The following is a 26,236-nucleotide window of genomic DNA, read 5'->3' on the forward strand; positions in this document are numbered from 1 at the left end:
TGATCTACATCACCCCCATTCATTCATAATTGTAGTTATAGTAAACAAACAATGTTCTCATGTTATCAATGAACAGGAGCACTCATAGAGGATTCCTGTTCATTGATAACAGGGGACACAGAAAAAGAGATTGGAGGACTCTGTGTTGTCAATCTCTTTTTCTATTTTAAAAGGGAAATATCAGGGATCTGTTTAGACCCCTAATATTTCCCCAAAGCCCCTAAAAGTAAAAGTAAAAAATAAAAATATTTAATAAAAAAAATGAACAAATAAAAAAGTTTATAAAAAATAAAATATTTTAAAAAATTGAAAAAATAAAAAAACATTTTCGGTATCGGTTTCGGCCTGACATTTTTTATTTCGGTTCGGTTTTAAAATGTCCATTTTGGTGCACCTCCAGAAGGAACCTATGGCTCTTCTGCCCTCAATCTCTTCCCTCGCATCCAGGAAGTTCGGAACGGAGGATTGCTTTGGGGACCGGCGGCTCCAACAGGCAAGTGTGGGGGGGAAGGGGAACACAAAAAGGTACTTGGCATTTTTTACCTTAATGTAGAGAATGCATCAAGGTAAAAAAAATGCCCTGCCTTTATTACGACTTTAACAATTAACAAAAATGTATTTTATTTGTGCATCACTCGGCTGTAGATCATTAAATCATCTCTAAATTCATGCTGACGCTGTCCTTCCTTCTGGAGGTTGGTTACTTTAGTTCACTGTGTGTGTTTGTAAAGTAGCCACTGCTCAAGCTCACTCCTGTGATGCACTACAACGGCAATACAAATGAGTAAACTAAACATGAGATTGTAGTCCATCATGGGAGCAAGCTTGGAGCGGTGGCTACTTTATAAAACACACACAGGGTCCATAGGGAACAAAAAGTAGCCACCCTCCAGAAGGAAGGACCGTGTAAGCATGAATTCAGAAATGATTTGATGATCTACAGCCAAGCCATACCCAAATAAGTTACATTTTTGTTAATAGTTATGGTACCTGAATGCATTGAGATTTACCTCCTGAGTTTATTGCCACTGGTGTTTGACAGACACAATAAGGTGCTCGGCACATATGGATCACGCTTTCCACTACAATGATAAATCTGACTGACCATTCTTTTGAAGGTCATGGAGCACCCTTTATTTCAGTCACCTTTAATTCAGTTTGTTCTATGCAGAGATGTTTTTAAGGAACCCTACAAAGAGTTTTGTACTCCCCATGTGACAGTGTGTTCACATGGATTGAGTCACATGATCTTCCATCCCCAGGTGTAGTAGGTTTTTCCTTCAGCTCTCTGAGCTGAACAGAGAGGTAAGGGGGTGCAGGAAAGCTAATCATATAAAGAGGAATAGTGGAAGGATTACAGCAAACAACTTGTGTTGCCCAGAATGGAAAAAAAGCACATGTTTGCTTTACAGCGGAATTCCAGGAAAACACCTAAATACACATTTAAAATACATATATGGTGACCTGACTTTTCGCTACTGCAGTTAAGTACAGTATTTTTACTAGGCCACCTCCCAGTCCTTAGATTGTGACTGAACAATGGAGAAAGAGCAGCATATTGATAAATTCATCCCTCTGTTGTTCTACTCTCTTCTCCTAACATCATCTTCCTAGTCAGCACAAACACTGTACTACACCTGATTAGCATGTAGTGTTTTTCCTCCCTCTCCTAGTCTGTGCTCTACTGTATAGGGCATTACAAGAAGCGGATATGAAGTCACATTTTAAGTGCTTACACTAGTTGACTTTACTCACTATTTAGTGCTTTTGTATATCTTCCTGGAGTTTAACTTTAAGCATTTACTCATCATTCTTGCACATAAAAATGATCACAATGGGCCTTTGAATATGCAAAAGTTTATGCAATTCAAAATTCAGTTCCAATAAGTAAAATTTAGTGCAAGTTATGGTAGCACACTAGTATTATTGAGCATAGACGAAAGAACAACCCATGTATGTTTTATTACCATGTACTGTTTTAAATAAAAGATGAGGAGAGATAAGACAAGAATGCCCCCAAAAAATATAGTTACAAGACAGCAGAGGCGCCCATGTGGAAGAGATGAACTGATCATGTTTCTTCAATTTAGACTTTTATTCAATGAAACACGCACATAATAATCGACTTTCGTGAGAATAAGATGGCCACTTTTTCAGGAGTGTGTGAGGAGACACTTTAAGCAGCGCACCCTCTTAAAGAAGTGGCCATCTTAGAGCCATGAAACGCATTGAGACTGCGATTGTTATATGTGTGTTTTTCGGAATAAAAGTCTAAATTGAAGAAACACGCCCATTTCATCTCTTCCACGTGGGCGCCTCTGCTGTCTTGTAACTACGTTTTTTGGGGGCATTCTTGTCTCATCTCTCCAGTACACATCCAGTCCCTCTAGCTGCCGAGCTTTGGATCATCCAAACTCCACCCTGAGGAGCATTGAGAGCGACCTTCCTGCACAGGGACAGATATATTCCCTGCACGCCTTTTTGCACCTTAGATTGCCCGATATCCCCAAGGGGATTTCTTGCAACCTATTTATGTGAGTCTCACAATTCCTTCTACATTTAAAATTTATCTATAGCTTTGGACTATAAAATACTATACTCAGTCGGATCTCTCCTGGGACCTTGTCTTCAATTTAGTTGCTCCTACTGTTTGGAGTGGTCTCTCTCTCTGAACCCTAAATAAGAGATAGCTGCAGGAGTAAATGGTTCTGATTTTAGCAAGTGCAAAGGTGGCCTTACTGCGAAAGTAATGGTACTGAGCACAAAACCCATTACAATATCTGATTCAAAGTTAAAGCTGAGCTCCAGGCAAATAGTTAGATAAACAGATGAAATACCTTTAAGGTAGTAGTTTCTGCCAAAGAATTTGAATTTCCCTCCATCCAGTTCTCAAATTTACACCGCTCTTTAACACAGTACAGGGCAAACATGATTTTTCTTAGCTGCACTTGATTAAAACTTGCAGGTCTTTCCCATCCTCAACTTCACAGGAAATGGAGAAGCAGCACAATGAAAAGCTCTGTCACAACGCTCTCTCAATCTATTAGCATGCTCTTTGTTAGCACATGAGGACTGCAGCAGAGCTCATTGGCTCCTTTTGCTCCCTCTCACAGTGTGAGTTTTGCTGAACAGTTGACTGAAAGAGGTCAAACCCAAATCAAAATGAGATGTTTATACTGTTTGAGATTATAAAATTGCATTTAGTGATGTAATAATGAATACATATCTGCATTCACGTGTGTCTTTTAGAACTGCTTGGAGTTCAGAATTAAAATCTGCATTGGAGAGATAACCCATTGAGTGACCAGATAGCAATCCTTGTTGTGGAGGGTTCTGCACTGCAGCCCAGTATATACCCTAAAGCTGGCCATACACCTAACAATTATCTGCAGATTTTCTGTGGTCAGATGGAAAAGGTGCAACAGATTCCTCGATCTATGCTAAACTGTGCGGATGGAGTAATCTCCACCTGGGCCAAACTGTCTGCAGATAATTGTAAGGTGTATGGCCAGCTTAACAGATGATGTTGGAGGCTACAACATAAATGCATTATCATGTTGTTCCCATAGAAAAGTATTTTAACCCACAGCCCAGAGCCAAGAAGGTACACTCCAGTGCATGTAAGTAAATTCTTGATAAAGCAACTTTAGATAATGCTAGTTGAGGGTTATGGAAAGGATGCCGCACATATCATACAAAGGCCCCTAATTAACAAAAAGAAAAGATGTTGTCACATCACACCACATAAGATCACTTGTTCCCGGCCATGACGGACCAGGTAAGTCCCTGGCTTTATTTACAAGCAGTCCAAAATATTCTCTTGCATTAGTTTCATAAATAAGCCAAATGTGATGTGACCACATACTGATTCATGCCATAAATTCTGATATATCAATACGTTGTACTGTAGAACTCCCTCTTAAAACAATAAACAATGTTTCACTTTAATGATGCTGTTCATTTTCGAACGTTTGTATTTGATATAATTGGGGTTGGCTGCTCCAATGCAAAATGCCTGAAGGATCTGATTGTAATATTACCTGAGCTATTGCAAGTACACACATTATAATCTTCATGATTCTTCATTCCCAGCAAACGATAGCATGCAACCAACACTTGAGCCTTTGCTGAACGACATCTGTTATGGTGCTCTGCCTGTGTGTTATAATCTTAGCTGAAGTTTTGTAACCATTCCATCTGTCAATACCACACACTTATCTTTACACTGTTAGTACCTCATCATGGTACTGTCAGTGTAATTTCCCATACCTGACATATATACTAATTAAACAATAAATAACTGAAGTTTTAACTACTATTACAGAAGTGTTATATTGTGCTCATGACTGAATGAAATTAGTTTTAGTAATGAGAATGGATAAGTGTAATGAGTTTACCCCAATTTGCTCAAACAAAGTGGAACTTTGAGCAAGAGGTTTATCATAAATTTAGACTTGGGCAATAATTTGTTGACAGCCTCACTTCCCCAACTACCACTTCTGCCTTCTTCTCTGTAAATATACCTTATGCTTTCTGTTGCAACTGCCCACAACCATGCTTTCTAAAAGGGCAGCAGATAAACTGCTTACTATTAAAGCCCATTTTGACCCCACAAGTGTGTGACTTGCCTCCCAACCTTCCATTGTTAACAAAAGGGACACAGTAAACCCCACTTCACATTCCTACCGAATTTGACCAAAGCTGGACAGGTCAAACTCTTATTTGGCAATTCCGTCTCCTTTGGGACCTTAAAATGGTGACTGTTGGGAGATATGCTTATTGCTAATCTACACAGTGGGCACTATGGAATGGCTAGGTTTGGATTACTGCATGTTTCCTGTTAAAGCCCAACTGTACCCTCACGGAAAAAGAAACAGTTAAACCCAGAGTCCTGCAAATATTATTATTATTATTCCTATAGGTTTACTTTAAATTATTTCAGAAATAATCTCTGACAGCTCTTAAAAATCCTCTGTTCAGTCCACAGGGAGCACAGGCAGACTGCTGCCTTCTGTGTGAGAGCTATGGTACTCCGCAGCAGTCTCAATACTTAAAGTTAGAGCCCTCCAATCAGCAAAGCTCATGGCTCTGGCTGAACAGACAGCTACAGCTCGGACTCAGTGGAAGGCCTGTGGGACAACTGCAGAGAGACCCCTGTTCTCACATATAGCAGACAGGTTCATCTCTCCAGCCTGCAACCCAAACACAGGATTTTGTTAAAGTTTAACTCTGGGCAAAACATTTAATTATGAACAGTTGACTGAAAGAGGTCAATCCCCGCACTGCAAGGGTTAACTGCTTGTTTTTGTTTAAGTGCTAAAAAAAAAAAAAAGGAGAGTTTACTCACTCGAACCGCTGAACCAAACTCTCCAGTCTCTGAAGCCCGTCTCCTCCTCTTACACTGCAGCATTGGAATCTTTCTCAGCATCCTCATGTCTACACATCATGCATAGAACATCATGATTTACAGGACCTTAGACAACTGCAGTGGAGGGGGCGAGAAGCTGGAAGGACCGGTCTAAGAGCAAGCCAGCTCTGCGGTTCAGGTGAATATAACTTTTTTTTTAAGCACCTAGACAAAAACGTGCAGTGAATCCTTGCAGTGCAGGGGTAGCCCCACTGCAAGAATAAAAGTTTTGCCCGAAGTTCTTCTTTAAGCTACTGGACACTCTTTCTTGCAAAATGAAGTCTTTAAGAAATGATTATTTGCAGAACTCTGGGTTTAACTGTTATGATAAAATATTAAAGGTCTATCTTGCTTTGATAGCATGTGCCCCAAGAACATGATAAATAAAAGTGTTCAGATTGTTATTCTTCTATAACACTTAACAATTAAAAGGATGTTTGAAATTTGTTGCAGAAGTTAAAAAATCCTTCTCCTTGTACACAAGGAAATTATATAAGAATGTAGCAATTTACAAATACAAACTGCTTAACCAGCTATGCATGCATATTGCATGTAGAGACCATTGAGCACTATCTGACCAGGTTTTTGGCTGACATTGGTAACCAAAAGTGTAGTGTAACTGGTATAGATCTTGTTTATTCTGAAGTGTTGATTGGGTGGAAATCAATGGTGCAAAGTATTACTATACTAGTTAGCAAGCCTATTCCATTGCTGCACATTGTACAACTGATTCATAAAAATAAAACCTTAACATTATACTAAATGAACTGCATCCATCATGGTCTGACTGTCAATTAAATGGGTCATTCCAGTAAACACTGATATTTAACGTTTTGGTAGATGCGGGGGGTTAAATAACCACGGAGCAGCATTTTATAGCTCTCAAAGTCCAATGGTGAGAAACAACCAGAAGTAACATTTTGGTAGCTCATAACTTCTCCTACCAGACAAAGCCAGCACTAAAATCTCACTTTCTCAATGGAAATTTAATTTATTTATGATTTTGCTTTACACTTCACAGAATTCAGCTAGGGCAGAGGAGAAGTTAATGTACAAAGGTAGTTCTCTCTAGGAGCCATCAGACAACATTGTGACACTATGGAACATGTGTTTCCATTGACAACAATGGAAATAAAGTCAAAAAGTTCACACACTAGGTGTAATTTTATAGGCGTACCAGATACCAGGCTGCGGGCATTGCTCCAGCTCTAAGCCAGAGGATCAACACTATTTTGGCTACTAATGGGGCAATGAGACCACATAGTGCACAAGATATTTCAGCCACAAAATCTCACTAATGGAATCTAGAACAACATTAAAAACCAGCAGATTATTCAACCTACCAGCATCTGCCTTTCTCATAAATATCAGGTTTGGCTGGACAGACCCTTTTAGCTTTACAGGTCAGATACCTACAAATGGGCCCATGCTTAGTATACAAATTACAGAAAGTCCCAGGCATGGGTCCAAATGCCCAATCACCAGCATTTTTGTAACATTTTAATGGCCATAAAAAATGTGTACCTGCCTTGTAAATTTGAGTAAACCAGGCAATAGTATCAGGTAATATCAACATCAGATTCTACAGGCAGTTTGGCTTCTGGCTGCTTACCCGTGTGACTTCTCTTATGGACCATTAGCACATTGGGGCCAATGCAAACCATGCCACAGACGTCACATTTCAGTTTACCATTCGGAAGCCGGATTCCACCATCAAGAGACAGCTCCTGATTCATGCGACTGTCTGAGATCCCATTGGTTTCGGACAGGTGCTCTTCCAAACCGCTTTCATCATCCTGTGACTGGATTGGAGTATCTCGGCGAAGGGGCTTCCTATCCCCTTCCTCATCACTCTGCATCTCCATCTTTACTGAGTTTGCTAAAAATAAGAAAACATTTACATTAGTATATCATTTCTTCTTCATTATGCACTGTATGCATATAATAAAAAAAACCCTGTGCTGATAGAAATAGGAGACTGCCATTGCTGACCTCCTTTAGAAAATGGTAGTCGAGTATGTTTTTAATACTTTCAGAGTCACTCATTTGGAGCAAATGTGCAGCAAGTAAACGCAAAGCTCCTGATTTGCATATTTGTTCTGTACCAGTAACTCACAAATTACTAAAGCCAGAGAACAGCCATGCAACATAGCATTCTCAAAAGGACAGTTCAGAAATGACAGCCTCCATATAATGTTCAAATCTTATTCAAATGTTTCCTTTAAATTCAGTTTATAAGAAACTGACTAAATCTCTTGTCTCAGAGGAGTAACTTACAACCAATGTCATCAAATCTATGGGAAGTTAACGAAATCAGACAAATTAAAGTGGTTTTGTGATTGGCTGACACACATTATTGCCTTTTGTTCTATATTACCAGTAGACACGGGTTACCCAAAAAAAACAGAAAGAGCTGAATTAAAGTGAAACCATTTATTGGCCAACTCAAACCACAGTTTCTTTTTAGGGTAGGATACGCTGAATATGCATCCTGGCAAAGAAACCTAGGGTTTTCTAAAGCTTGCATTTTAAATCTGCGGAGTTTAACTTGTTTGACATTTTCTGTGTTCTACTACTAAGACAGACCTGACCGTACAGACCTGTAGAGCTTTATAATAATAAAGCTATGCCCAGAATGTTCCGTAATGAAACCCTTTCTACCATCTAGCAGAACTATTATAAACCCATGTGCTGGTACCCCAGAAGCTCACACTTGGTGCTCTTTTGCCCACAAAGCACATGGAATAATGTGCAAAACAAATCTTGGCAAACAACATTCATTTTAGTTTTGGATCATGAGAAATGGGTTATATCCTCTGCCAATTTTTCATTGGAATGATATTTTCTTTCTCCAAATTTCCCCTTACATCCAGCCGTGGTGACTGTAAAGCTGTAGATGTGACTTGACATCCCGTTTTACCTCTCTGTAGTACATTATTATAATATCTCATATGAACATCATAAAAGACCTAAAGGAGAACTATGGGGTTAGGGCTTTTAGGGCCTAACTATGGGGTTAGGGTAACAGGAGGACACAAACTAGTGTCCTCCCGTCACCCTAAGCTCAGTATACCACCTCAGTATAAAGTAGCCACCGCTCCAAGCTCGCTCCTGTGATGGACTGCAATCTCAATACAAATTAGTAAATTAAACGTGAGATTGTAGTCCATCACGGGAGCGAGCTTGGATCGGTGGCTACTTTACAACACACACAGGGACCATGGGGAACAAAAGTAGCCACCCTCAAGAAGAAAGGACAGTGTCAGCACCAATTCAGAGACGATTTAAGGATCTACAGCTGAGTAATACACAAATAATCTACATTTTCGTTAATAGTTAGGGTACTTGAATGCATCTTTAAGATTTAATTCCCACGTTTAGTGTCACTTTAAGCGTTATAATGAATAAAAAAAACTTACAACCCTCCCCACTCATTGTGTGCATCCCCAAGAGACCATAATAGAGTTTGTCAGAAATGGCAACCAGAGATCACTGCGATGAGGAGGTCCTACAGGTATTAGCATACTGATTGGTGAACTTATCGAAGACCTTTGAGCCTTCTCTCTGGTCATCTACAGGGATACCATATAGATGGGATAGAAGTAAAGGCAAACTAATAAAAGATTAACCCTTTGGATTCTGCAGCAGAAAACAAAGCCTATCTTAGACAGTTAATTGCTTCTAACTCCTTTAGACAACCTGGCCATAAAGGGCACCACAATTTTATCCTCAAGTGGCCTCACAGTTCATCAGTCTGCATACCTAATTGGATTCCATTTGTAACCAGCACAGGTGCACATAAGAAAGAAATAATTTATAATGGACACAACTTAAAACTATTTAGGCATACTGGCAATTTGTATCCTCATTAAATGTTCCTTTTTAACAAGTGCTTAAAAAAACAATTCTGTAGGAAAAGCTGACACAGTTAAGCTACCTACATGATATAAAGACCTATGAGATGAACCATGTGCATCACTAAGTAGCACCACACAGCAAACATCAGTTTTATGTCAGACATAGTTGACAAAGTCTACCTCCGAACTTCTCACCATGCGGTTTCATCTTTCTTCTTTCTGGCTCTTTTCCAGCAGGACGAAACAGCTGCCAGGTGTTTGCTGCAAGCTGTTTGCCCCTCTCCTTGTGGTTTGGCTGCATGAGCCCACAAAACAAGGGCACCAGGTCCCTTCCAGTGCAGGCGGTAGCAGAGCCCAAGCTCATACAGCCCTCATCTCCCGATCAGCACATCTCCATCCTTCCACTTTTAGATCCTGCCGTCAGTACTTGTTGTGTGCCTGTATCCTCTCCCACAGGGATGGAGCGGCGAACATCATCTCTCCATAGAGGATAAGTGCTGCAAGAGGGATCTCCTAAGAATCTACCTGTATAATCATACAGTCACACTGCTCTGTTGTTGTGCATGTGATCAGCAGGCATATACAAGTATTATTACTGTATAAGATTAAGAGCATGCAATGCCATATATCTCAGCATGACAGAATGCCTTTCCTGTAACAATGTACAAGTCTATGGCATTTATGTGTAACCCAGTAGTTAATAAACCAGCCATACTAGTAAGGGATATGCAATGTGTTAAACTACTATTCCCTGTTGGCTGGCAGGGCATGAAGTTCATAACAGCTACAGAACAAGTTTGCCAAACAATGGCATGACTACCAGAGCATGCTGGGAATTCTGGTTCAGTGCCATACTTCCATTCTGTGGTTTTCCAAGTCTGATGTCCCTATGGATTTGAATCTTGCCCACTTTCCTTATAGTCAGTGGCATCTTTTCTTTCTAAAAAGGTGTTTTCTGTTTTGTTTTTTACACAATGGGGCAGTTGAGTGGCAGTTTCTGTAAGAACTTACTGTTCTCCTACACCAAAAAGTTGAATCGATAAAATTAAAGCACAACTGACGTGTCACCCTTTTACCTCTTAACACTACTGTGCTCCTGCATGTTATAATCTATGACTGCTGTTTGCTTTAGAATACCTTTAACAACTTTTATTTAAGTGAAAATGCGGCTTCCTGTCCTCCAATGCTTTGTGGTGACATACATGTGTAACAAACACCCCACAAGTGTTGTCACACAGACTGTATTACATTGGAGTGGAGGGGCTGTGTAAGACCAATTCTGTTACTGAGTGCTCATTATTGAGTGCACTAAAGCGGGCTGTGCATGGAGTCTAAAGCTGGCCATACACTGACCTGCGGGGCTGAATGAGAAACCTCATGGATGGGGGAATCCTTCCCGCTGGACTTTTGTATTCTGACAACCATGCTGTACCTGCAGCAACAGTCATTGTACGGCCAGGAGATTTTGTCCCGCCTGCTTTGACAAACGTTGATTGAAAAAAACTAACTTGTGTCAAACGCGGGTGCTGAAAGGGCCACACACTGCTTTAATTTCAGACAAGTCAGCAGCTTCTGATTTGCCACATCTGGATGCAGGACAGATGCCAACATCAAGCTGTACAGAGCATTTTGTGAGCACTACTTCAGCCTGCAAGGAGGGAGGAAGTTTTGAGAGTGTGAAGACGGGTGAACGAAAAAAATCTGACACATTCTTCGATCCACACAAATCTCCCACTGTGTACATTGTATTTTGACTGCAGCACCTGCCGCTTTCAACACCCAAACAGCGCCTGCAGCTAATTGGCTGCAAGCACTCTTCAGCCAAAAAGTTTCCAACATGTAAGCTAATCTTAGGGCCACCCACAGATTGAATTTCAAATGATTCCTGCTGAATCAGCTAAAATTCCTTGTGTGTGTACCCAGGTATAGTCCTTAAAACCTTCCACCACCTAACAAGCTTTCAGGATGCTGTGTCAGCTTTTGCAAAGGATAGAATGATTGAGAAAAAAGGAGAAGGGAGTCAGTGGCTTTGGTGAAAATACGAGTGGCTTACTAGAATAAATAAGGACTAAGATTTAAAAAAAAAACAAAAAAAAACGGAGACAGCAATTGACTCCTCTAATAGGTTGGCACCATGTGCGGACTAAGGCTAGGTTCACACCTAGGCGACACCTCACGATCGCCGCGCGGTCAGGAATCGCCAAGGTGTGAACCAATCGCCTTGTGGGTGCCATTATATTCTAATGGCACCCCAGTCGCACCGCGCGGTTTCCCGCCGTGCTTCCGAACACAACCGTGGCTAAAACAGCCTCGCGTCGTGTATCGCAAAAAGAAGGTACATGTACCTTTTTATTGTGATTGCCGCGCGGATGTCACCCCATTGAAATCAATGGGTACGCCCGGCAATCGTTGTCTGCATTGTACAGGACTGCGCGATCCCGGGACGCGCGCCCCGCGTGTCGTGCGTTGTAGTGCAGGTGTGAACCTAGCCTGTAAGCTATGCTGGCTATACACGTCACAACCTCATAGTATTATTGACTTTACATTTTTGCCAAAGACCAAGTAGTGATGAGACCTACCTGAATCGATTTCTACAATCAGATTGTACAGTATATGGTCATTACAAAGCTGTCTTTGTTCTGCATCAATAGTAAGAACAGTGCTACAAGATATACATCATAGCTGCACATTGTCAGAATATAAATACATTTAATCTTCGGTTGTGGTTGTAACAGTTACAAAGATGAATGTATGACTGCTTTCACATCAGTCATCATATTCAAATAATATGCCTCATTGTTGATCACTATCTGATTGCTATGGCACAGTTTGCCAAGCATAGGAAAGGTTTCCTGCAGCGTCAGGATTTAGTGCATGCTAAAAACATTTTTTATTATTGTAACAAACAAAAAAACAACAGAAAAAACGGGTGTAAAAAAAGTGAATTAGTGTCACACTGAATGATATCTCTAATAAAGCACCATTATTTTCCTGGAAGTACTGCTACTACCACTGCCTCAAAGCACAAAGATGATAACACCTTCAGTCCGTGTCATTTGTGTTTTGCAACCCATTTCTGCTCATCCTTTGATAAGGGAATAAGACAAGCATCGCAACATTATGAAAGCCAACGCTATCTTTCTTTCCTAAAGTCAGTTGTGCAACATTCTCAGTAACTGCCTCTTCCTGCATTCACATGAAAATCGCTTATTCAATACAAAGTTCTTATTCTTCAGTGCTAATGCTTAAAGCTAGGCACACACTTTATGATTTTTCTTGCTCAGGCCTGTGGGGCTCATTGATAAAAAAAACGCTTGATTCCCACATCTGCGCTAAACAGCATGGATGGGGGAGTTGTCCTGCGGGCTACTGTATAGCTAGTGCCTGTGGTTGTTAGAATACCTGAACAATGACTGTAGCCGTTCGGCCGACAATTTTCCTCCCGACCTCAGATTGAAATATTGAAATCTGGTGAACCAGATTGTGCCAGCAGGGCCACCCATCGATTGAATTTCAGCCGATACATTAGGAATTAGCCAAAGTCCAATCTGTCTATGTATGTTAAGTGTGGTAACCTATAGCAACCAATCAGACTCCATCTTCTACCAGTCTGACTGCTATAGGTTATTGTAATTAAGAGTTCGTGCTAAAAGTACAACTAAAGGCTCCTACATGACAGCCTAAGCAAGTACAAAATACAGTGGAAGCAGAACTCCAGGCAAATATTTTCTTAGCCCTTGCAATGGGGTGGAAAGAGTTAAGTGCTCGTTTTTAAGGTGCTGGGGAAAATAAAAAAAGTGTTTACTTACCCGATATTCCTTGAAAAAAAGTGCCCCGAGTTCTGCTTTAATATGTGATGCATAAGGCTCATAAAGTAAGCAAAATCCTTAATTCCCCTTCCCTGACCGAGCCAAATCCTCATTCATGTCTCACATGCTCCCCTCCCAGACACTGCAGCGCACAGTGGGAGGGTTTCAACAACAGAGGTAGTGCTGTCAATATAGAAAGCAGAGGCAGGACTAGGTGGGGCGAAGTACTGACTGACAAGCACCATCACTGCCACACCATCACAGGAAGCTTTATTAGGTAAACCAAACTGGCAGGATCAGCAGGTATTTGTGGGACTTTTCAGGGGACGTAAGAAAAAACTATTAAGTGCTGCAGCACTTTTTATAATGAGGCCATAGTTCTACTTTAAAGAATAAGACGTCTTATCTCAATAAGGCAATTCATCTATGAAGGCATGATGGGTAAATGCATGGCTCCTGATTTGCACCAATGGGGTAATAGGTGTACCCCCCTTTACAGTTTCATGCTAAAAATCTAACTGGTCCTAGACACATGGGTATTTGCACCACTGTGGTAGAGCCAATCAATTACAAATCCTTCAGGGCAGAACTAAACAGTGTCTATAGAAGCAAAACCATTTATACTCCGTATTAGCCGACACTGTCAGACAGTTCAAGCTGAACAAATTCATGCCAAAACTCCCCTGGACGTTCCAGGAGTAAATATTGCTCACAATAAACACACGGATAACAGAAAGGTACTAAAGTGTGCAGGAAAAACCACAACACCGTCTCCCAGCAATTCCCAGCTGTAATATTAAGGAAAGTCCCCAAGGTCTCATTACTCATTTGTAACCCAGAAGACAAGATATCTTGACCTTACAGTGTTTCACGTGAAGAAATCCAGAAAGAGACACAGCAAAGGAAGCCAATCAAAAAATGGTGCTGAGGGAATAGCCAATGGCAATACTACAAAAGGCAAACAAGCATCATTTACAGCCAATGCCCATTCTAAATGTGCGTCCGACTTTCAAGCTGGCACTGCTCAAGCGGTTTGCTGATGGTATAAATGAAATCATTCTTTGCCCTCCCATAGGTGAAACGGCTCGCTCATAAACATCTGGTAAGGCATATACTGCTAACTTTCACTGGAAAGTGAACTCTATAATTTTAACCCTGCTAAGATAAAATATTCATTTACATATCTATCACTGGAATCATCGCTAGAGAAAATGACATTTATATAGATATCTTTTGACATTGTGCTTTGCTAATAGGAATTCAGAGTATGACACAAAGCAGAGCCAGAATCATACCCACACAATGACTTTTTCACTCTCATTGCAGCCCATCAGCGGAGTATATGAGCTCATTGTTCATGTGTAATGCTACTGAAGCAGTTGTAACCTACCAGCCTGCTGCTGGACTTAAGGGATATCTAAAGCCAAAATTAGTTTTTAATTTACTGTGAAATGGCTAAAACTCGAGCCAAGTTTTATTTTTCAGTCTATGTACCATTATGGAGAATGTCCTTCACTTCCTGAGTCAAGACACAACAGGAAGTGAGAGATCTCTCCAAAGTAAGGGCAACCTTCTCTTATACAGGTTATCACAAGTGGACCCATTGGAAGATTTCCTTTCTATTCCTGCTCCAGTGACGGCTCCGAATTTGAGATTTTTCTTCCCTTTGTTCAGTGCCAATGGTCACCAAAACAGAGATGGTAAATCAAACCACACTTATGTAGTCATTACTGTAAAACACTCTTGCCTTATGCTGAATTCTGACCAACTTTGTTGCAATTCGTTCTGTATGTATAACGAGAACGTGGTCAGTAAGGCCACAGTGCCATAACCTTGTGATAACCGCACTGGTTATAGAAGGTATGGATGAAGACAAACCAATAAATAAAAGAACAAGTACTACACAAGTTATCATAATTATTTGGATTGTGTATAATATATACACACATTATCTATAATATAGAAGCCTTTGGTAGTTAATTTTAACTCAAAGGGCCAATCCAGCCAAAACAGATATATTTCAGGTAGAAGTATGAGAATCACAACTCTTTCCCTTGTGGCCTTAAAACAAAAAAAACACATTAAGCAGTAGGATCGTGCACTTTGGGTTCTATAGAGAGAGAGGAATTCTCTCGAAAAAAATGCTCATGGCAAGCTTTGAAATCCCAGTGGGTAAGGAACTGGCTGAAAGGACAGTCAAGGAAACTGGCATTTTGAGAAGTGACAGTTCCTGAAATGGAAAATACACATTTGCATATTGTCACTAGGGAAGAAGACTTGTAAAAGTTTCTCTAAACTGGGTATCAGCAGCATTGCCAAGTCCTAAGAGAAAGGAATATATTCCTGCAGTGTAGTGTGAAAACATTTGTACAGGAGTGAATCAGCATGCTCTTTGGTGAGAATACACATTGTACAGCAGGGGTTTGCAACAGGTCAATCGCTATCTACTCATCGAATGTGGCCGTATGGGTAGATCACAACCCTGTTGTACCTCCTGACCCACCACCCTCTTCTTAGACCACAAAGTGGCAATGGGCACTGGAGTGCAGTGTGAAATCTTAGGCTCCTCCCTGGTATGTCATATAACACAGTTGTAGGAAAACCTAGGAGGACTTTGCTCACTTTGCATGTACAGAAGGAGGGGGAAATTCTGTTGTTGGAGATTTTAGCTTAGGGGGTACAAGTTCAAGTGCTGGAATTTCTGCTTGTCTGGAGAAGATGTGCGTTGGTTACTCCTGATCCCTGCACCGTGTGGTACATGGGGATCATTCTATTGCTAGGTCAGCATAGTGTGGCCATGGTCTGCTTCTGTCTACAAGTGTGTGTGTGTGTGTGTGTGTGTGTGTGTGTGTGAGATACATATAATTTTTTTTTAAATTAAAAGTCACAACACGAATTATTAGGTGTTGCATATGTTGTGCATGTTATTGGTGTATAATGAAACCACTTTGCTTTAAGAGCGTGCCAAAAAATGGCCTAAGGTGGCCTAAAGCCACATAGCACATTGGCAAATGCCAAAATAAGAATGATAAGCCAGCATTATACATAAGATATGCTTCAATCATAAGTAACCATGTGATATATTGTACAACTGTAAATGTCAGATTAATACAAAAGAAGCTTACTTATTAGGGAAATGAAATGGCTTCTTTATTTTCACCAGTATTTTGCTACTAGCAATAGCCAGGTTTTTAAAGCGTTAATTGCAGACTGCTATAATTTGAAGATAGGATTGCCAGGCTCATCTGGAAAACTGTACAGAATTGTGTGCAATGACACCCCAGGATGCCTGCTCATTCAACTGCTTAATATTCAGACAAGGTTACAGAATTAGGCACATTTCCCCCTAGAGTAAAAGGGAACATGTTTTGATGGGTTCCCAGCAAAGTTAAAACACAAGCCAAGTCCAAAGAGACCAACAAGAATTCCTAATTTTCTCAAAGTGCCACAACCACTACAATACAGAGATCTGGTGTCACATCCTTCTTAGGACATTGTGCAGACATAAGTGATAACTGGCCAGTCCCATTTGGGAAAGAATATCACAGGACTTGATTATAGGAAATTGATGTCTTAAGCACAGCCCAAACTTTTTTTTTTTTTATTTGGAAACGAGAGAGATCACATCTTTGATAAATGATAATCAAGAAGTCTAGGTCAGGAGACGAAGGTAGATGGGCACAATGCAAGTCTATGAGGCTTTAATGCATCTGTGTGGCCAAGAAAAAGATGCCTTGCAGTGAGGGATGTAAACAAACTATGGACACTGTGACAGTCGGATCTCAGTAAGTATATATCTATGGAGGGTGGGATCGCTTAGCTCAGGGTAAAGGACACTTATAATTCAAGGGCAAGGTAGCTGGTGGTGCACCCTTCCTTGGGTCCCCTAAGCACTTGCTTATTTTGCCCAATGGCTAAACTGAGAAGTTAAATCTTTAAAATACATTGAAATACCCCATTGACAAAAATGTATCTTATTTGTGCATCACTCAGCTGTAGATCCTCCATTCATCTCTGAATTGGTGCGGTCACTGTCCTTCCTTCTGGAGGGTGGCTACTTTTGCTCCCCATGGTCCCTGTGTGTGTAGTAAAGTAGCCACCGCTTCAGGTTCGCCCCCGTGATGGACTACAATCTCACATATAGTTTACTAATTTGTATTGAGATTGTAGTCCATCACGGGGGCGAACCTGAAGCGGTGGCTACTTTACTACACACACAGGGACCATGGGGAGCAAAAGTAGCCACCCTCCAGAAGGAAGGACAGTGACCGCACCAATTCAGAGATGATTTGAGGATCTGAGTTTAGTGTCACTTTAATCCAGTCCTGGAATATTATTTTTGGTACGTCCTTGTGGGAAAGTGCAGAGACACAAACAACTGTTCCGTAATCTTAGGGGTTACTGTGATCTCTGTGAGACGTAATCAATGTTTAGAAGTGTACACATGTCTGCACTTATTGGAAAAAATATACTTGATGGTAGGTCTGCTTTACAGTTGAAAAAAAATGAACTCCCATGATGCAATTTTCCGTTCATGCATATCTAAACTGGTATGTATAAAAAAGCTGGGGTAGATATAGTATATAAAAGGTGTGCAAATTAGCTGGAAAAATTGTCCTTTGATTACAATTGGCGATTTACAAAGGTCATCAAATGATTAAAAAAAATTAAAAAATAATAATACAGAATTGTAACCCAGTGTTCCTCTTTAATAAAGTGTCAGATCCTTTTTAAGAAGGGAGGACTAGACAATAAAATCGCTACAAAGGGAGAACTGTCAAATCAAAGCTTTATGAGGTTAATCTTAAACTTATTTTGTATAATCCTTACAAAGTACGTTGACACTCCATAAACAGCCACAGTAAAGAAATCATGCTGCCACATCTGTATGGTTTCCCTAAATGAAGGACTTTGGAAACTATAATTATATAGGATTTAAATTAAATGTCTTATTCTTCTTTATGTTTTTCAATTTAACTGTGTCAGTTTTTAAGTATACAAATTGCTCAGAATCCACCAATCACAACAGAGAACAAATCAGTCTCTGTTGAAAATCAAACTATATGGTATTTTTACAAGGCTACATTTTAATATGGCATACCCTTTCACGTGGTTTTACATGCGCTATTGCTCGCCTTAAGACACATTTTGAAGGATTTATTTTTTCTTTAAAATGCATACGCGTTTTAAGAGTATGCTAAAACACAAAAAGGCCTCAAAATGTGTTAAATTCAACACAGGTAGGGAAAGTCATGCATTTTTAAAATTAATAAAATGTCAAGGTCTTCCACCTAAATCCTAAAATCTAATGCCCGCCTCATCTAATCATGGTGTATCATGCAAGGGAGACCCTTTATTTATATTTGACTAAAGTGGACCTTTACCCCCTTTGACTAAAAATCACATCAGCATACAGCTCTGCATGCTGATATGAAATCATCTTACACTCTTTAGTCAAATAAAACAAATTTTTTGAATTACTTACAATTTTTTTTCTACTTCCTGGTCCACTTTACAAATATTGTAATCCTGCCCAAGCGTTGCATCCTGGGAAGGTTAGGTCAGCAGAGCACTTCTGGGAAATTTCATCTGTAATCTCATGAGATCTCAGGGAAAGGCATTTTCCTCCCCTAAGATGATATACATCATCACATGTCCTAGTCACATGTGCCAGAGTTGCAGGAAGTAAAAGGAGATCTAGTAACCTGCCTTTAGTTAAAATGGCCACTGTGAAAAGACTGGGGAAGAAAAGAGAAATAAGGTATGCAAAGAATAAAAAGCCGGCAATTATCTAGAAGTATGAGTTTGCATATTGTCATTACTAAACATTTCTAAAGGTGGGTTGGTGGTTATTTTGAAGATCTGGGTAAAGTTAATTTTTAAATTATGAACCATTTGGCATCTCGCAGGTCAGATTTGTTTTGTTTACTCAATAGTGTTAAAATTGTACATGGTCATTGTTTTACTAAAGCAGGAGGTGAAGAGGACGTGTTAAAATTTAAAAGGGTGAGTTCACCTTAAAAAACGAAAAAGGTGAGTTAATCCTTATTACCTTCAATAGTATTAGTAATACAACAAAGTTTCTCCAACTGAATGTTTCTCTATGAGTGCCAAAATTGAATGCTTGGCAAGACTTTCTGACCCCTACCAAACACCACCAAAGAACCAGACAAATGCATGTCCAATGACCTGAATGGTTCAGTACCTAAAGTGACTCTGTCATGGGAGAAGTACACAGGCTGCCATTGCTGACCTCCTTCCTAGAATGCTGGTTGCCTGGCTTCAATTCCTTTTGAGTTACAACTCAGAACAAGTCTCAGAAAATAATTATTTCATGACAATTTTCCTTTAAGTGGGGCATTGGGCACTATCTGGCCCCAGACCAAAGCTGGGCATACACTGGTAGGTTTCTTTTTATAAACTTTCATACGAAGAATCTTGTCAGGACATTTGATAATGCCATCAGCAATTGGAGGAATGCCGTTCAAATATTTTTACTATAACGTTAAATTATGAAATTAATGGGGTTTTGTAATCAACAACCACACTCAGTTAGAAATTTTTCTTGAAATTCTATCCTGCTACTTCATCATTTTTAACAGTAGTGATGAAAAAAAATCTGTTGATTTGACCCCATTAACTATGATATTCTAACTGTCTCTACCCAGCTTCAAATTGCGTCTTCTTCTGAAAGAGGGCTTGGATCATGGCCTGAGCAGAAGAAATGGGTGTCCTAGTTCTGCATCTACCACCTATGCAGATTCAGACCTTGAGCACATATTGAACATATCCACAACACTATCAGTGAATCTGCAGGTGTGGAAAGTAACCATAATAATAGCCATTCAGCAGTATCAATGTCCACAACCAGAGTTTACCACTCCTTAAAGGGAAAGCACGGTATGTTTCCAGTGGGTGCATTTTAGCAGTTACGATTACGGTGTTTTAAAATAATAATATTAATACATTTGTACTAGCTTGCGCTTCCATATTTTTGTTTTTGTATTAATTTGTAGATTATATAAAAGAGAGAGCTCTCAAAGGCTCAGAGCAGCAAGGCCCCAATCACACTTGCTATTAGAGCTATATGTGAATATCGGCGGCAATGATCTGCGGATTCCTGCTGCCAAAATGACAGGTGTGTGCAAACAGCTGATGGTGGCTGCAGCAGTTCAGCTGTAGTCAGACATCCACCTGTGGTTAGGGACAGATTATCGTCCCTAGAAGTCATCCATCTGCATCCAGGGACGATCATCTGTCCCCAACTGCAGATATAGGCTGAGCAGCAGATAATCACACACACACACCTGTCATTCTGACCTCAGGCATCCGCAGATTCGTGCCGCTGGGATTTCCATATACCCCCAAATGCAAGTGTGAATGTGGCCTTATTCCATTTCTCTCCCTTAACACTGCTGAAGGAAGTTATCAGCTACACCGGAGGTGCATTGTTTTCAGTGAGTTGGCCGACATGCATTGTTAGAAAGAGAAGTAAAGAACAAACTTTGTGTAGTACTGCAAAGCAGGAAGCAGGACTTGCATATGTAATCACTGCTGAATGTACATATATAAATAGAAATTACATACAAACAACCTTTTGAAAACACTAAGACATCATGCTATCATTTCCATCAAACTGGTGCCCACCTAAAAATCTTTTTATAAATTCAATTTCAGTCACTATGACTGAAAAATGCTCACTCCTTTGACCATTTTAAAAACAACCAAAACAAACTTAGTTGACTGTACTTTGCATATGATCATGTATTGCTTTATTTATTTTTGCCACTGCCTTATTAAAGCCAAATAAAACATAGTGCTGGTTAGGTGATGCAGTTGGCACATCCGGTTTGTTCTCCAGTCTACTAATCTCATGCATAAGAAATTAAGGGAACACTGTGGAGGGGGGAGCAAGATTGCTATTAGCCTACCATGAATAAGATCATATTTTCATCAGCACGCAATTATTAGTTTTCTGACAGGAAATATTAATGCACAGCAAGACGCCTCCAGTACATACGGCAAGATACATTTATTACACAAAATGAAACATATCACCACCCTCATCGCTTGACAATGCAGGTAATGATGTTTTCTGCAAGGACTGTGCCCTTCTAGGAAATAATTACATGAAAACAAACTGTGGGACATGAAATATAGGATCCCCCTGCCTGACACTCCCTGCTTTGCTCTGCCAGCACCAAGACTAGCTCACAGCCATGAAACCGGTTCCAAGACATCTTCCTTAGAAAGTCGCTGCAGCTAATGAATTCACCCCCTGGCTGACCCATTTCAGTCTTGCTCAACACAGGAGCCTCCTGCAATGTACTCTTCAAGCTTTCATGTTACAACTGTGGGAAGGCAATCTTACATTCTTATGGAGTTATACATCTCATATATTAAAATGATACAGTATGTCAGGCAAAAAAAACCCAAAGAATGTATAGATCGATCTCTGCAATACATACACATTTCCCAAAATGTTGCCCCTTTGAAGACCATAAAAGTGCAGAAAAATACTTGATGATCTGACAGAAATGCACTCAGATCCAAAGTCCTGTTGTGGGCTGACAACAGAGGATTTCTGTGCACCGAGTGGTGTCAGCCCTGCCCAGCTGTCTTTTGCAAAGCTACACAAAGCCTCCCCCTAGCCTATTCTCCACAATATAAAAGCTAATTGATTAGTGGTCCAAGATAAAAATTTGAAGGACACAGGATGTATGCACAGGACCGCTCTGAAGTTCTGATCAATTTTATGTACTTATCAAACAGATAAATCAAAATACTTTGAAGAGTCTAGTTAACAGACAGAAAGTTAGCAAGAAAGGAGACGTTTATTGTTAGGGTTTATATACACTCTAAGTCAATGTATTTGTTATGTCATGGAAAAAACATGGAAGCTGCCATTGCTAAACCCATTGCTAAATCTTCTAAAAAAAGAGTTGCCTGGCTTTCATGCGAACCCTCTGGCTTCAATATTTTGAGTCAGTGACCCAGAAGAAGTATGCAGATAAACACTCCTAACTTTTTTCTCTTTTTGTGATCTACATCCGTCTGCTGTGACCGTGTCTGAGAAAGTATTAAATCTAGCGGATGAGAATGCCAGGCAAATACCATTTGCAGCCCCCTGTGTGTTTCCTCCCTCCAAGTGTGTTGGGCAAGATTCCATTATATGCTTTCCAATTCTTCCTCTAGATCAACCATTATTAACCAGGGTTCAGCTGAACCACAAACTAGCGTCCTCCTGTCACCCAAAGCTCTGTATACTGAGACGCTGCAGCCGGGACGGATCCCGACATTACTGTCGAGATCCACCCAGCTGCGTGAGCGACAGCTGGCTCTGCCTATCTAGAGGCAGAGCCAGATGTACCGACCCCTCCCCCGTCCGTTCCTCCACTCAGAGCTAGAGGATAGGACAGGGGAGGGGGGGGGATCCCTGCAGAGAGTGACAGTCACAGCTCTTTGCAGGGACAGGATCAAGAAGTGAGCGAGCAACGGTATGTGTTCGCTCACTTCCCGATCTGTTGAGCCGACCTGTGGCAGTTTCATTGTCACAGGTCGGCTAGAACTATGAGGATGAGTGATTTTCACTCGCCTCATAGTTCTCCTTTAAAATTGCTCTTCAGTTCTATACAGTTCTGTTCATGACTATACAGCACTTCAAAATCAGATTTTGAACCCCTCTTACATTGCGTGACAAAAAACTTAGATGTGAATAGGGGAATTTTCAATAAGCACAAGCAGCGTGATCTGTTCTTGAGGAAGAAGTGATCACCGCAAGAGATAAAGCCTGTTACAACAATAGATTGCGACACATGGAGACCCAACCACCGCTCTGCCCGAGGAGCTACAGAGCACCCCACACTGAGGTCTAGCATGTTATCTGTGTCACGCCATGTCTGAATCCATGTGTTTCAAGGACGCCTTTTCTGAGAGAAACATGAAGACTACCATTCATGACCTCTCAATTCCATTAGCCTGACTGTCAAGCAGACCCTCTTTCTTCAATAGTTTGAGGATAATGACCTCTGACAGTTTTCATACTTGTTCCAGGTCAGTGTCTTGGAAAGTTCTGAAGCTATTAGGCTGCATAGGCATTGTGCGATTTGGGATTTCTGCAGCAGGAATCCCAAATGTCCCATTTACATGCGACTGCTGTACCCAATCAAGTAAAGGACCGGTGACAGCGGGCGCATTCTGTAAGCAGCAGTCCGCATTTAATTGTATATGATGCAATTACATGTGGCTTGGAACAGATCACGGTCACTGCATGCACAATCGACGTGCCCAGCGACAGTGATCTATTCCAAACTGCAGGTCACTGGGAAAATTGGGATTCCTGCTGCAGGAGTCCCAAATTGCAAAGTGTGAATGAGGCCTTAGCTCAGAATAAGAGCCAAGAAACTGATTATTTTTGTATCAATTACAATCAAAGCCTCCATGTTTCCGTCAGGAATGTTTATTTTAATGTCCAAATAAATGGCTCCTAAAAACCTCTCTAGTTTTGAAAATAATTTTTTTTAAAAACCCTCTCGGAGAGGAGCTGCCTCCCCCCTGCAAGGGGTAAACTGCTGATTTTTGTCTACGGAACCTTTGTAAATGACTTTTGCATACCCGTTCCTCCCTCCCGCCGGCTTTAAGTCTGGCATTCGCATCCTCTTCCTCCCTGCACTCTGGTGGTTGGAGGCCTGCTGACATCATGTACAATGGAGGGCCCATAGTCGAGGGACATGTGCCGCTCAGCGCATAGCCTCAGGAAGATTCTTGCCAAGATGAAACAACTCCTATGTGTATGCCAATCAAGCAGCCGAAGAATAAAAACCTAGAGGGACACTGGGATGAAGACAGAAGTGCCAGCAAGGAAGGAGACCCTGGACTTCACAGTGCTGGAGGCGAATGCTTTGGCAGGTAGGTCTGCCATAATGTGCACATATGCTGTGCATACTCGGACACTATGGCTAAAAGATCCAGGGGCCCCTATTTTTTTTTGTTTTCCCTCCTTTACTTCGGCTTCAAATACCTTTTCAGCCTGCAGTTATAATGCCTCCTCTGCAATATGTACAGTATAATATGTAACATTTAGAGATGGAGAATAAACGGTGCATTCATGTTGAAATGAAACGAGCTGTAAAAGGTGGAGAGTTCAGCTGTCTGCGAAGCATGTAAGTGATGCTCAGCTGCAGATAGGTAAACAATTGTGCACATATGTCACCATCCTGCACCTCTCCTCTGGGTACTGTCACCCTCGAGACAGAAAACTCCAGGGAACATTTGAATAACAGGAGAGAGGAAGGAGGGTTCACCTCCCAACAATGATTCTATACACATACATGCCAGAACACTTTTGCTTCATAAAGAGCAAAACCAAGCAACAATCAGTCAGCAAACAACTAATGCTAACCAAGAAACACACTGTACTAGTTCTACAATCCTAGTAAATGTAACTTTATGTTAGTTCAAAACAAATCAACTGGTGCCAGATTCAGCAAGCTTCTACATTACTTCTGGGAAGGTCTGCCGCCTCTTGTCACATGACCCTATGCAGAGAAATTCCCCTCTGATTATTACAGTGGGAAGTGGTCCGAACCAGGAAACACAAGGACCATCATTTTCAAAAGCTCAAAGTGTATCTCAAGGCAAAAAAAATAAATCCACATACGCAGAACAATAAATGCACATTGACCTGTGTTTTATCCCTGCAAGAACAGAAACAGTCATAATCTTCCAGAGATGCTTTTCAGCTCGTAAAGGGCCCATACACGCCACATCATCTCCAGACCAGACCAGATTGTTTCCGGAAACCCAAAATGTATCCTTATGCTACTTCTGGCCTTCGTTCACACCAGCGCAGTCCGTTCCAAAATAGACAAGAGAAATACTGCACGTCTCATCTTGGTCTGGTCTGGAATGCACTGGACCGCATGGAAACCCATCAAAACCGCATACAAAACACACTGGGATGCACCTGAAAGCCCATTTTAAGCTACAAGAAATGAAAAAAAAACAGCTCCTAAAACACGCCATAAAAAAAATTACAATAAAAATGCGGCAAAATGCAATGCACTGCGTTCCAGATCTGGTCCACAAAATGTTGTGAACCTGCCCTCAATCCTGTTGTGGGCTGACAACACACAACATTTTTGTGGACTGAGTGGTGTCAGCCCTGCGCAATATCTTTTCCTAAATACTCAACTGCCCCCACTCTCAGATCTCAGCATCTCATCTGTGCCTTGTGCTGAAACAAGATGGTGGGATGCACTGTGTTAAAACAGCGGTGGGCAGTGTGGCAGTGGGATCAGGGCACACCCACAATAGTTTTCTGGGTGCTCTTGCAGTGACAAACGTTGATCAAATGCAGAAAGACGCCAGCCAAGAACTACGGCATTTAAAAAAATTAACCCTTGCACGTAAACTGCAAGGTTTAAGTGCTCTTTTTAGTTTTAAAATAAGGATGCGCTCACCTGATCCTTGGTCCTGTAGTGCTGACCGCTCACCTTTATCCCCTCTGCTCCAGCTATGGAATTACCCTCGGTGTCCTCACATCTAATACAAGTAACAGACCCTGCATAGAGGTCATGCCATCAGCGGAGCTTAGGTCGCTGGAGCCCAGGGGGGGAAGAGGCTGCAAGGACCAGTCTGGTAGCCAGGTGGGACAAAAGATCAGGTGAGTATATCTTTTTATTTTAGACCCTAGACCCAAATGAACACTTAACCCTTCCAGTGCGGGGGTAGTCCCACTGCAAGGGTTAATTTTTTAAATGCCTGGAGTTGTTCTTTCTCTGTGCCATTACCAGCTAATGGCACCCAGAACGTGGCTGGGAAGACGTGCATTTTCCCCCCACTTTTGTGCAAGCTAAAAGCACGTGGAGTGCATGTTGCAGACTGCTACATGCACTTATTTTCCGCTTTTGTGTACAGGAACCCACTCAAATCAATACAGAATGCAGAAAACAAACGCATGCTAACGCACTACACGTTCCTGCTACACTCAAGTGAATGGGGACTAATGGTCCTTGTACAGGTGCTCTCTCCCAATATTCTTCCTGTGTTACACAGGCTTCCAATGGAGACTAAGTGGCTGTTTCAACACACACTGCACACACATGGTCCATCAGAAAACCCACCCTGGCAAAAGCCAAGCAGCCATCACTGCAGGGCATGAA

The 26,236-nt window shown here is 41.1% G+C and overlaps 1 protein-coding gene across 1 annotated transcript in view; it reads right to left on the minus strand.

Moving 5' to 3' along the window:
- IKZF2 (IKAROS family zinc finger 2) overlaps positions 1–26,236 on the minus strand; it is an 82,787-nt gene that overhangs the window by 18,229 nt on the left and 38,322 nt on the right. Inside the window, exon 4 of the mRNA XM_018553603.1 lies at positions 7,020–7,286. Within this exon, the coding sequence (XP_018409105.1) occupies positions 7,020–7,286 (267 nt within the window). The remainder of the gene's footprint in view (positions 1–7,019; positions 7,287–26,236) is intronic.

The sequence above is a fragment of the Nanorana parkeri genome, unplaced genomic scaffold (genome assembly GCF_000935625.1).
Source record: "Nanorana parkeri isolate BGI_ZX_2015 unplaced genomic scaffold, ASM93562v1 scaffold125, whole genome shotgun sequence".
NCBI lineage: Eukaryota > Metazoa > Chordata > Amphibia > Anura > Dicroglossidae > Nanorana > Nanorana parkeri.